Source organism: Ictalurus furcatus, chromosome 8 (genome assembly GCF_023375685.1).
Source record: "Ictalurus furcatus strain D&B chromosome 8, Billie_1.0, whole genome shotgun sequence".
Taxonomy (NCBI): domain Eukaryota; kingdom Metazoa; phylum Chordata; class Actinopteri; order Siluriformes; family Ictaluridae; genus Ictalurus; species Ictalurus furcatus.
This window is the reverse complement of record NC_071262.1, coordinates 27,737,942-27,750,301: the sequence shown is the minus strand read 5'-3', so window position 1 is coordinate 27,750,301 and position 12,360 is coordinate 27,737,942. Positions and strand designations below refer to the sequence as shown.

General features: G+C 35.3%; 1 protein-coding gene and 1 non-coding gene across 2 annotated transcripts in view; both read right to left on the bottom strand.

Annotated features, from left to right (window-relative positions):
- Positions 1–993, bottom strand: part of LOC128612040 (uncharacterized) — a gene marked incomplete at its 5' end in the record, with an annotated part of 1,808 nt that extends 815 nt beyond the window's left edge. Inside the window, one exon of the mRNA XM_053631944.1 lies at positions 600–993. Coding sequence (XP_053487919.1) covers positions 600–993 — 394 coding nt within the window. The remainder of the gene's footprint in view (positions 1–599) is intronic.
- A 10,673-nt stretch (positions 994–11,666) lies between these two features.
- On the bottom strand, positions 11,667–11,738 carry trnah-gug (transfer RNA histidin (anticodon GUG)). Its single transcript has one exon. It is a non-coding gene; the product is annotated as a tRNA-His (tRNA).
- Between the last annotated feature and the right edge of the window lie 622 nt (positions 11,739–12,360).

Below are 12,360 nucleotides of genomic sequence, written 5' to 3'. Positions count from 1 at the left end.
GACATGTTTAAGACATTATTATACCAGACTTATGATGTAGGGTTTAAGTAAAGTGTTAGCTAAGATCTTCAATTTGTTTTATGCTTGTACCAGATAACTACCTTTAGTTTGAAACACTTATAACGTCTTATATAGAATATTATATGATCAGAAGCTGTTGATAATAATTTTCTATAACAGCAGCAGTAAAATAAAATAATAGCGAAATGATTCAGTTAAGATCAAAATGAGGCTTAACACATACATACGTTTCTTTCTTTTTTTTTTTTTTTTTTTTTTTTTTTGCAACTGTTAGCGACCCGGCAAACAAATTCTGCCATAATAGTGTATAATAGTGTAAAATTATTAATAAACTAATCCACTGCCAAAAGATGTGCTGCAAATTACACAGCGTGGTTCCTAAATTATTGTACACAATCTATATCGCACACCTTACACACAAATTTAACTAATCGTACATTATTACATTAGCACTTCTTTATAACAATAATTACAAACAATTATTTCATTTACATATTGCTACATTTTTCAAAATTCAGAGGTTAAGGAATACGTATGGGCCGCAATTTAATTATAATTCTAAATATTTTAAAATCATAAATGCTTACCTTTCACTGATAAAAATGTTCCTTTTGCAAATACTGTGTAAAATGTAATCAAGCCACAGTAATACATGGCCTCATCTGATGGGTTCACGTTGATTATCTTCAAATGACAGTTCTTGCTTCCTTTCTCGATTCTGAACCTTGGAGAATTGACTTCATCTTTGTAAATGGGATCCTGTGCTTTCTGTACCACAGCCACTAAAGAAGGTTCGTGTCCTCCTGCTTGCTTGTACCAGACGATGGGTTCAGTATTTTGTTCTCCCAGCAGAAAGCACTGTAGAGTCACGTTATCACCAGCAGTAGCAGTGATCACCGGGTTCGGCTGATGGACACTGTTTGTTTGTGCAGGAACTAATGAGAGGAACGAATAAAAAAACGAACCAACAAATAAATAAATAAGTTAACTGATGAATTCATTTATGAATATATTGTACAAGACGGTATACAAAGATTTTTACTTTCTTAATCAAGTACAAAGGGAATTTCTGTATGGTTTCTTTGGCTATACATTAAAAAAAAAATTCAAAATCCCAACTGTATAAGAATTCAATAGTTGAAGATAAAATTATAGAAATCTCCAGATGATTTGAACTAGACATGTAAGTCATTGAAATATTGTTAATAATTCTACAGAGTGTCTGAAAAGTCAATCAGGAACCAATAGGAATATGTCAAGCAAATATGTTGAGCCCAATATGTTCAGCAAAATCCTCAAAAAACACAATACAGCAGCTGAGAAAATGGGCAGAGCGTAAGGATGAACATGCAACGCATATGTTGTAAATAATAAATACAAAATTAATTATATGCAGTTTTATTCGCATTGGTTCCTGACTTTCCGGACTTTCTCTGTATTTGGTTACTTGTTTTTCATGCTTAGTATGAAATTCTGTACATGATTAGAAAACAGAAAATATTACAAAACATTTGCACTTACCAAATGTATTAAACAGCACCACTTTAATCCACATGACCATTATCATCTTGAGGTCTGTGTGCTGCATTTCCTCTTGATAAGCTGTCATAAGGTCCAACTGAGCACATCTCAATTCAAGTCAAAGTTTTATGATGTGAGGTTCTGACATCACAAACTTCCTGTGAGTTTCTCCCATAAGTCACTGTAATGAAAATGGCACTAGGTGTCCTTCATAAAGTCAACATTATCACTTATGTCACACTGTTGTACAATACTGTAGCTTTTCTAAAGTAGCTAGCTAATTGTGCTAACTGGATCTTAGATTTTTTTTGTCATAGGTGCTGGTTAATAGACAGTATATTAATGGTAACTCTATTATACAGGAAACTCTCCAAACTTGACAAGTTGAAATGTTACCAAAGAGCTCTATTTGTGTTTTATGTAGTTATCATATTTTCTAAATATATTTTCTGATCAGAGTAGGCTATATTGTTCCAAAAAGTTCTGAAAAGTGTCTAAATGCTTTTAGATGTGCAACTCTGTGCATCTTTTTTATTTTTTATTTATTTATTTATTTTTTTAGCATAGGAGCGCTTATTGTTCTCTATGTAACTGTTGTAACTGCTGCTTTCAGGTTGTCCGGCATGGTACACCTGTCTGGGATATTTAGTTGTGGTTCCATGAACAGGGAAAACTTTAATAAGATCCTTCATCATCACCTTGATTGCTACTTGCTGCGTAAACTCTTCCCAACTAATAGCCTATGTATTTTATACTGACAATTTGCATGAGATTCTAAAATTATAATGAATAAAAAACCATAATTAATTAATTGCACTGATTGTTAAATAACTTTCACTTGTATTTTTTAAAATAAATTGTCCAAATACAATACTTTTTCTGATCAGTTTTGATTTTTAAACATACTTTTTTTGTTCATATTTATACGTACACACCCTTTCTGTGCAGGCTATACCAACTATGCTTAAATCCAAATACAGATTTAGATATTTGGAGCACTAAGCACATACAGATACAAACACAGATAGTGTTATTGTGTTACACCCTTACTGTGTTGAACATGCTGAAGCGGGATAGATCAGAGCAAACTGTATATTGAGGAAGTCATATGTGGTGATCTGTATGTCAGAGGGAGTGACCACTCAGTTATCAGACATTTTCAATTGTTATGAGTATAATTTAGTATCTAATGCAAGCACAACCCAATAAGTGCATGTACAGAGAGACACTGATTCTGCTGAATGAACCGAGCTCAACATCACTCTAGAGCATTGACATGTTTAGTATATTACATAAAGATACACTGCAATACATAGAAAAAAATGTGAAGTCATACAAATCGACAATACATCCAAGTACAATGTCAATTAGCAAAAATTCTTACCTTTGACTGATAAAAATGTTCCATTTGTAAACCTTGTTAAGAATTTTATATAACCACAGTAATACACGGCTTCATACGAGGGTTCCACATTAACAATTTTTAAATGGCAGTTCCTTTTTTCTTTCTCGATGCTGAATTTTGGTTTCTTGAACTCATTTTCGTAATTGGTTTCATGTTGAACTGCAACTATTACAAAATTCTTGTGTCCGACTTTTTTGCTTGTACCAGACGTTGGAATCGGAATTTTCCTCTCGCAGTCGAAAGCAGTGCATCAGCAGTGATCATTGTGTTCGGATGATTGATGCTGTTCATCTGTGTAAAATCTGCTGTTAAGAGTTGGAGAACAAAACATGTCACACTCAGATACACCAAAAGTCTGTTCCATCAATAATGCACAGAGATTGTCATTAGTGCACTTAGATTTGAATTAAATGTGTGAAATCTGTGTCGTAGACAAAAAATATATTAATGCCGACATATTCGTTTCTTTTATTAGAAAACTAACATTTTATTCACAATAAAATATATTTGTTCAAACGGACGACTCGGAGCGAAATATTCGGAAAAGCAGGCGATAAGAGTAGGTGTAAACTCCTTTAATACTGTTTAAAAAGCATCTCAGGGAAATTCCTCAAGAAATCGGGTGAGATAAAGGCCAAGAATACATTTCTGGAAATTCTAGGCGAAGAGCGCGTCTACTTTGAAGATGCTAAAATACTCAATTATTTTGATTTATTTTGGATTTTTTATCACAACATAATTCCCGTAGTTCCACTTGTGTTACTCCAAAGTTTTGATGACTTTATCATTATTATTCTAAAATGTGGAGAAGATAATAAAAATAAAAAATAAGTGTGTCTAAACTTTTGACCAGTGGTGTATATAAGAAAATAGGCATGAAAACTGTTTAACCTCTTTCAACTGGTCGCAGTTTGACTGCTATGTGTCCAGTGCGTGTGTGTGTGTGTGTGTGTGTGTGTGTGTGTGTGTGTGGCAGTGTAAAGTACTAACATACACTCCCGCTGTGTCTGTGTGAGAGTGGGTGTGTGTTGTGGTTGTCTCTGTGTGTGTTAGTGCGAGTGTGTGTTTCACGCTTGTGTCATGTCCATTGGAGGAAGCTTCATCTTGCAGTGATGAAATCTCCCCTAACACATTACACTTGCTTACCTTTTATCACTTTCTGTACTGGTCCACAGTACAGTTTATTTATTCAAATTATAATGTGTTGGTATGTTTATCCATCTAATGACTAATAACTCATTATATACTCTTATTCTTCTTCTTCTAACTGTGTCATTAGTTAGGGCTCTCTCTCCCAAAATAAATACTGCAATCTAAAACAATACTTTTATTTGATTGATTGAACAATAGCAACTCTTGCGTCAGAGCTCTAAGCCAGAAATTTAAGGAATTAGTAATACCTCACGGTCTTTCTGCAGCACTCCGTTCTTAACATTTTTAATTTGTCTAACTACTCCACAATAGTCTTTTTCCAGTAGCTGATATTACTTCATACTAATCATACATGTTTATATACTGTATTTATGACATTAAGGTCATCCTGAGGCCTACACGCTTCCACTCCAGCAATCCTGCAAGCTGTAAACTCCTGCTTCTGTCCTAGAGACTATAAACCACTACACACTTTCTCTTCCTTCTGATTTCTGGCCAACATCTCTCCTACACTAACAGTATAAATATTCCAGTGATGAGTAGAGCATAAATATTTTAATCATAAACCAAAAATATTAATCTAATCTAACATTAACTAGAATCTTACTTTATATAGACAAGCCAGGCTAAAGCCTCCGAAGGTTTCTTCCATGTGAAGTCTTTCCTCACACTATTAAAACACACCACTGATGTCTGGAAAGCGGCTCTGAGACAGCTTGTATTGTGAAACGCTCTATAAAAAATACAATTCTGTTATATTCGTTTAGGAATCAAGATTAAAGAATTGGTTTTGCAGTCCTCAAATAGTTCAACCATAGACTTAAGATGCTCTGAGGTTTATTGTAAGAGGACAATAAAAAATACTTACAAGAAAACAAAGTACAGTGAAAAAGTATTTGCCTGTTTTTGTGTATATATTCAGTTTTTGTGTATATCTCATACTAAATCATTTTAGATCTTCAAATAAAATACAACATAAAACAAAACAAAATACAACATAAAACAAAGGCAACCTGAGTAAACACAATGCAGTTTTTATTTATTTATTTTGCTGAAGCAAAAAAAAGTTATCCAACAGCTATCACCAATATGAAAAACTCTTTAAAACTTAAAATCTGGTTGTGTCACCTTTACAGGAATAACTGAAACCAAACGCTTCCGATAACTGGAGACCAGTCTTTCACTTAGTTCTAGGACTAGGACTTACTCCTATACTTTGGATCATTGTCTTGCTGCATAATCCAGTTGCGCTTGAATTTCAGCTTACGGACTGAAGACCGGATATTCTCTTTTAGGATTTTCTGGTAGAGAGCAGAATTCATGTTTCCCCTCAATTATTAGTAGGCCCAGGCCCTGAAGCAGCAAAGCATCCCCACACCATCACAACTCCTCCACCATGCTTGACTGTAGGTATGATGATCTTTTTGTGGAATTCTGTGTTTGATTTACGCCAGATGTAACGAGATCCCTGTCTTCCAAACAGTTCCACTTTCAACTCATCAATCCACAGAACATTCTCCCAAAAGCTTTGAGGATCAAGGTGTGTTTTGGCAAAATTCAGACAAGCCTTAATGTTCTTCTGGGTTAGCAGTGTTAGTCCAGTGTCTTTCTGACAGTGGAGTCATGAACAGTGACCTTTATTGATGCAAGAGAGGCCTGTAGATCCTTTGATGTTGTCCTTGGCTGTTTTCTGACTTCCTGGATGAGTCGACGCTGTGCTCTTGGAGGAACTTTGGAAGGTCAGACACTTCTGGGAAGGTTCACTGCTGTGCCGAGTTTTTCCATTTGGAGATAATGGCTCTCACTGTGTGTGTGGAGTCCCAGAGCCTTTGAAATAGCTTTGTAACCCTTTCCAGACTGATGTATTTCAATCACTGTCTTCCTCATTTCTGGAATTTCTTTCATCTTTGGCATAGTGTGTTACTGAGTAAGACCTTTTAACCAACTTCATACTGTTGAAAAAGTTATATTTAAGTGTTGATTTGATTGAACAGGGTTTGCAGTAATCAGGCCTGGGAGCTCTGGATAAGGGGGTCTGCCAAATGCCATAAATGTAAATATATCATTGATATTTGTTGTAATTACTGACTTCACTTTGTTACACTAAAGTTTGTCACCTTTTTACTCTCCATGGACATACAGGGGTCCAAATTTCTGAGACTACACAGAACATCTGGGATTCTTTTCTTTTTTCTTTTTAACTGCAAATAAGGAAAATTGTAAAAATTTTACGAACTTTAAAACAAGGAAATGAAATGACCAATATCTTAATATTCTAGGCCACTATTTAAATATAAGCAAAAGTGTGACGTTAACCCTACATGTTTATCATTAAATGTTCCATTAAAGCTCATGACAGTCCAATGGATTTGATCTAATATGGATTATCACGTTTTATACAAACTTGTGGAGCTCGAGTACACGCTGTCATTAAAGCTAAAATATCAAGGAACTGAACCAAGAACATACTGTAAAGTGTCAAGTTAGAAGTAAAGTACCACTGCACCTTTTATTTAAAAATTAAAACAGATAATTTCGCTTGAACAGAAGTCAAGTGTAATCTGGTGAGTTTCATAATCCAGTGCGTATTTAAAGATTATAAAAGAAAATATATTTTTCATACTGTATTTTCCTGCCAGTGCTAATACATTCAAACAATATCTAATTCCTATTCTTCTGAATTATGATCACAAATACATGCAAGATGTCTGTGTCATTTTTGGGAGGAGTTTTATTCAGGCCTTAATGCGGCTCCTCCTTCACCACTGTGTGACGCTAACCAATCACATTCTTTCTCTTTCTCTCGCTCTCTCGCTCTCTCTCACACTCACATTCACTCACACACACACCCTATTATGATCCTGAAGATATATCTGACATTAAAGGGTTTGTCATTATATACAATAATGTAGTTCAGACGTTTTCTGGATGTTAGTATACAGTACATGACTATGACCAAGGTCATTTACCAGGGACATATGACTGTTTTTCCTACTTTTAATATATTATAAGTTGAATAAAATTATAGTAGTCAAGCTAAATGTGTACATTACATGTTAAATATATACACTGCACTGAATTTAGGATATTTTACATGTCTTTATATCAATATGTCAATATTCTTTATATGGAGAGTGTGTGTGTGTGGGTGTGGGTGGGTGGGTGTGATTATTCATTTGAATATTTTAAAGCCCTTAAGAACAGAATTTTTAAACAAACATTCTTGACATTCTCAACAAAAACAAAAAAAAAAACACTTTTAAAAACATATATGCTATATATACTATGTGTGTGTGTGTGTGCGTGTGTGGACACCTCTGTGCACGTGTGCGTGTGTAAGGTGTTGAGGGGTGTGTGTGTGTGTGTGTGTGTAAGGTGTTGAGGTGTGTGTGTGTGGTTTTGTAGCTCTGTTTGTCTCTTTTCCCCTTCACACACTGCAGCTCTGCAGGCTGCTCTGACCGCCGAGTCGCTTTTCTCAGAAACACCATCAGTTTCTCACCTCTCAAACTTTCCACAGGATGTGTGGCTATTTTTGTTTGTCTCAGGCCACACCGTTGTTGTTCTTTTTTTCTTTTTCAGACACGATGCAAAATTAGAGCTAGACTTCATATAGTTGTGTAATATTATAACACATCTCATTTAAAGCCCCAGATTTCACCCTGCACTTTAATCTGGTCTAAACACACAACAGCATGTTCGCTTATTGTGTAACCCGTCAGATATAATGTTATTTACACAGTCAGTTACTCAGCTTTAGATCCTCCTGATGATGCTCATGAAAAGTTTCCATCATGAGAAAGTCTTCAGGACATTACATATATATAGATATACTTTTGTTCTTATAACATGTTGTCATTTAATGTATGGAAACTGTAAATTGTTGGTAAACTGCTGAGGTCTAAGAAGAATAAAACACTCGGAACATGCTGTTATAGGAAAATAATCAACATTGGGGTTTCTTTTGATTTTTTATATAACAGAACAGCGTTTTATTTATTAATTATTATACATGCTGTAAATACTGAGCTAGTTATTTATCTAGTGAGCTATATAAATACTAAATACTGAGCTAGTTATCTACCCATCTAGTGATTTATCATCTGCTCAATGTGTATAAACATTTAACTTTAAATTATTGACACTCTGTAAGAGAATGGCCAAAAAAATGTATAGATCAGTAAATTTTTCTACTCAAATTTTAAAAATAATTTTTGTTAAAATGTCATTTGTTTTATTTTATTTTTAATAAATATCTCTAGTGATTTTTTGTTGTTGTTCATTTTAATTTCCTGAAGTCTAATTTATTGCACTATGTATGTCAAACAGATTTAAGATGTATTTCATATGCTTTAGTTTTTTGTTGTTGTGTTTTCTTTTTTTTTTTTTTGTGAATAAAGCAAATATGTGCAAAAACAATTCTAAAAATGAGGATGAAATACAAAATCGTACTTTCTCTAATCACTCAACAGTTTGAGATTAAATGTAATCCTAAAACTTAAAACAAATTCAAGCACATTAATTATCACTTGACCTCTTGAGAAATTGGAACACACACACAAAAATCGTGTCTTAATAAAATGTTATTTTTAATTAAATAGGAGCATAAATGTATTTTTCAGTCCTCATTCATTATCAGATACTTTTACTTTTATCAACTGAGTGAATATATTATTTGTGTGTTCTTTTTTTAATTATTTGCTTTTGTTTGCTCTGCGGTATAAATCTCTCTGCTCGGGTAAACAGGAAGGTACAGCGAGTGAAAACCACACTGAATGTTCCACACCGCTCTCAGCTTTAACTTTCCAGACCAGACCTGTGTGTGCATTCTGCGTCTGCTGAGAGACGTGAGGGGACAAAAAAAAATCACACGGCCGGCTTTCATAAAAAGAACAAACAAATCATCAAATACAGAATGGGATTAAAGACAAATACTCTTGTTTTTTATAATTAAAAAATCAATATACTAAAAATACCCTGAGGAATCATATATATATATATATATATATATATATATATATATATATATATATATATAAGTTTTATATAACTTTATAAATAATGTTGTTTTTTTATACTCTCAGCCATTTTTAATGAAATTTGGAAAATAGTGTAAAATATGCAGTGAATGATTGAATACTCGATCACTCTGTTATCATTCCTCTTCTTTACAGTAACCAAACTCTGCCTTTAGAGCAGCTTTACACACTCTTTTAACTCTTTACATTCTCTCAGCCAGCTTCATGAGTCAGACACGTTATTTCCACCCGTGTTAATTCAGTTCCTCGTGATGAGAACGTCTCGGTTCCTTCACTCTCTGCTGCAGGTCTCTGGAGAACATCTGCACTGGGTTTAGACCACGCTACTGTGAAGTCCAGCTCAGCTTCTTCAAACTCATGTACCTTTTAATAAATATTTCAGATGTCCAAGAGTGATGTGTGTGTGTGTGTGTGTGTGTGTGTGTGTGTGTGTGTGTGTGTGTGTGTGTGTATCTCGGCTGTTTAGCCGAGAGGTCATGTTAATATTAAATACAGATGCCCAACATCATGTTCATGTTTAAGTGAAAAACAGGCACTAAAAGTGGATCAGGCCGAGCTCCAGCAGCAGCACAACAACCTGCACTGAACTTCCTGATTAGAGGCTTGTGGGCGGAGCTTCTTATAATCCACCAGATCAAAAGCTTTTCACTTTTTTTCTCATCAGCTGCCGAGTCGCTGCAGGGCACAAAGATCATTCTTCATTTGTCCTGATCTCATCAAACATCTTCAGGTGCAATTTCTCAAACACTTTTTCCCTGTGACGTTCATCTCTGCTTTATTTATGTTTTGCAAAAACTATTAATAGTTTGAAGTTTGCTGTGGTATATGAGGAATAAACCACTTTGGGACGTGCCGTTCAAGGAAAATAAAGAACCTCAGAGTGGTAACAATAACTCTGCTTCATCACACCACCCCATTATTGATTATTTTCCTATAATAGCACATCCTTAAATGTTTTATTCCTTACATATGACACCCTATAATGCTGAATTTCATCATGTCTTTGTCACACTTTTCACATTATCTATATGTACAGAACACATGTATTGTCACGTATTGTAGTCCTGAAGGCATGACAATTCATCTTACTGAAATACTGAAAACACACTTTCTTATGGCAGTAAAAACACACCTTCCTTTGACATGAGTTAAAGCCACAGCACCACCCTGTAACCACAGACCAAACCCAGAGGAACCCTAAACAATCCCTCCATCCTCATGAGGTCTACGTGGGTGAAATACACTCTGTGTTGTTTTTTTTTTTTTTCTTCTTCTTTTTTTTTCCGGCAGTCTTGTTATATGACGTAACATTTTTTGAGAACGTTCCTCTAAGTGCATTGGTCTAGGTCACTTTCTTCACTCTTAATATGTTAGTTTTACTTTGAGCCCAGTCACACCGCACTGGCGCCATCTAGTGACATAATATTTGCTTTCTGTGCCTTTTTTCTCTCTCTCTTTTAACATTTTGTAACCAGGGACCCCTTTGAATAGGAAATAAAATCACTACTTTTAATAAACTACCACTTTTAAATAAATCACTCATGTTAATCACTATTGCCTCACACCAAACAAAACTGTACAGAACAGCTATTAAATAAGGAACCCGCCATCTTTGTGCAACTTCTTAATTAAATGAACTTTAATTACAAGAGTTTTACGAGTACTAAAAGTGTTTCATTAAAAGCAGGGGCACTTTGGATGGTGAAGCCATTAAGCCTGTGGATAAGATTCATAAATCACTGCTAGCTATAAAACATAACCATCTGGTGCTTCAAGTGCATAAATAAAGTGCTTTCGCGCGATTAGATTAGATCTAGAGTATTCCAATAAGATACCAAATCCAAGAAATATATCTTTACATTATATTTATTTCTTTTTATTTCACTTTTCACTCACTATGAACCGATAATCATAACATTGTATCATTTATAGCATTTTTCCTAGTTTTGCTAAAACTGCAGTTAGATTTAAATCGTTGCTCATTCACATTATTATTTAAGATAATGATCTTTAGATTAAAAAAATAATCTTCCAAAAATTTAACACACCTGCTCCCCATTCACACCTGAAACCTTGTAACACTAACAAGTCACATGACACCGGGGAGGGAAAATGGCTAATTGGGCCCAATTTGGACATTTTCACTTAGGGGTGTACTCACTTTTGTTGCCAGCGGTTTAGACATTAAAGGCTGTGTGTTGAGTAATTTCAAGGGGACAGCAAATTTACACTGTTACACAAGCTGTACACTCACTACTTTACATTGTTGCACAGTGTCATTTCTTCAGTGTTGTCACATTAAAAGATATAATCAAATATTTACAAAAATGTGAGGGGTGCACTCACTTTTGTGAGATACTGTATGTATGTGTGTAGTGTACAGCAGGTTAGAGACATTAAATGCAGCACTGCATGAATTTATCTGGTGTATTTTATTAGTGTCATGTGAATGTGCTCTCTGGCGGCTGTTGGATTAGAGGTGTAGGTGTTCAGGGCAGAATTTTTTGACCTCGGATCTGATTAAAAACTCCTGCCGTGACCCGGATTCGAACCGGGGTTGCTGCGGCCACAACGCAGAGTACTGACCACTATACGATCACGGCTCTCCACCGCGGAGCTGCGGTGGTGTGTTGGGATTCGTGCATGTCTGTGTTGAGAGAGAGAGAGTGTGTGCGTGGGTTGAGAGAGAGAGAGAGTGTGTGCGTGTGAGAGAGAGAAAGTGTGTGTGTGTGTGTGAGAGAGAGAGAGAGAGAGAGAGAAAGAGTGTGTATGTGTGTGTGTGTGAGAGAGAGAGAGAGAGAGAGAGAGAGAAAGTGTGTGTGTGTGTGTGAGAGAGAGAGAGAGAGAAAGAGTGTGTGTGTGTGTGTGTGTGTGTCAGCTGAAGGACAAACTGATGGCTACATTGTGGAGGTGTTTATTTATCTTTCTAGTTTGTTCTGTCTCTATGTGACCCCTTAGACTGAAAATCAATAGAAAGTTCTCCTGACTGCTCCCCTGTTTTTCAGTGTTTAATGAGCAACTCATCACTCTTCTCAACAAGCACGAAACCTCGTGTGTCCTGGACAAGGTTGCCAGATTGTGTGTTTCCGTGTTTTAATAAATTTAAGAAGACCTCAGGGGTGCTATATGTGTATGAGCTTTTTAATTATTAATCAAAGAAAATACCACAACAGCTGATACATTTCTGAAAGTGTTGACATTTACATGCGTTTGCAAGATGTTTAT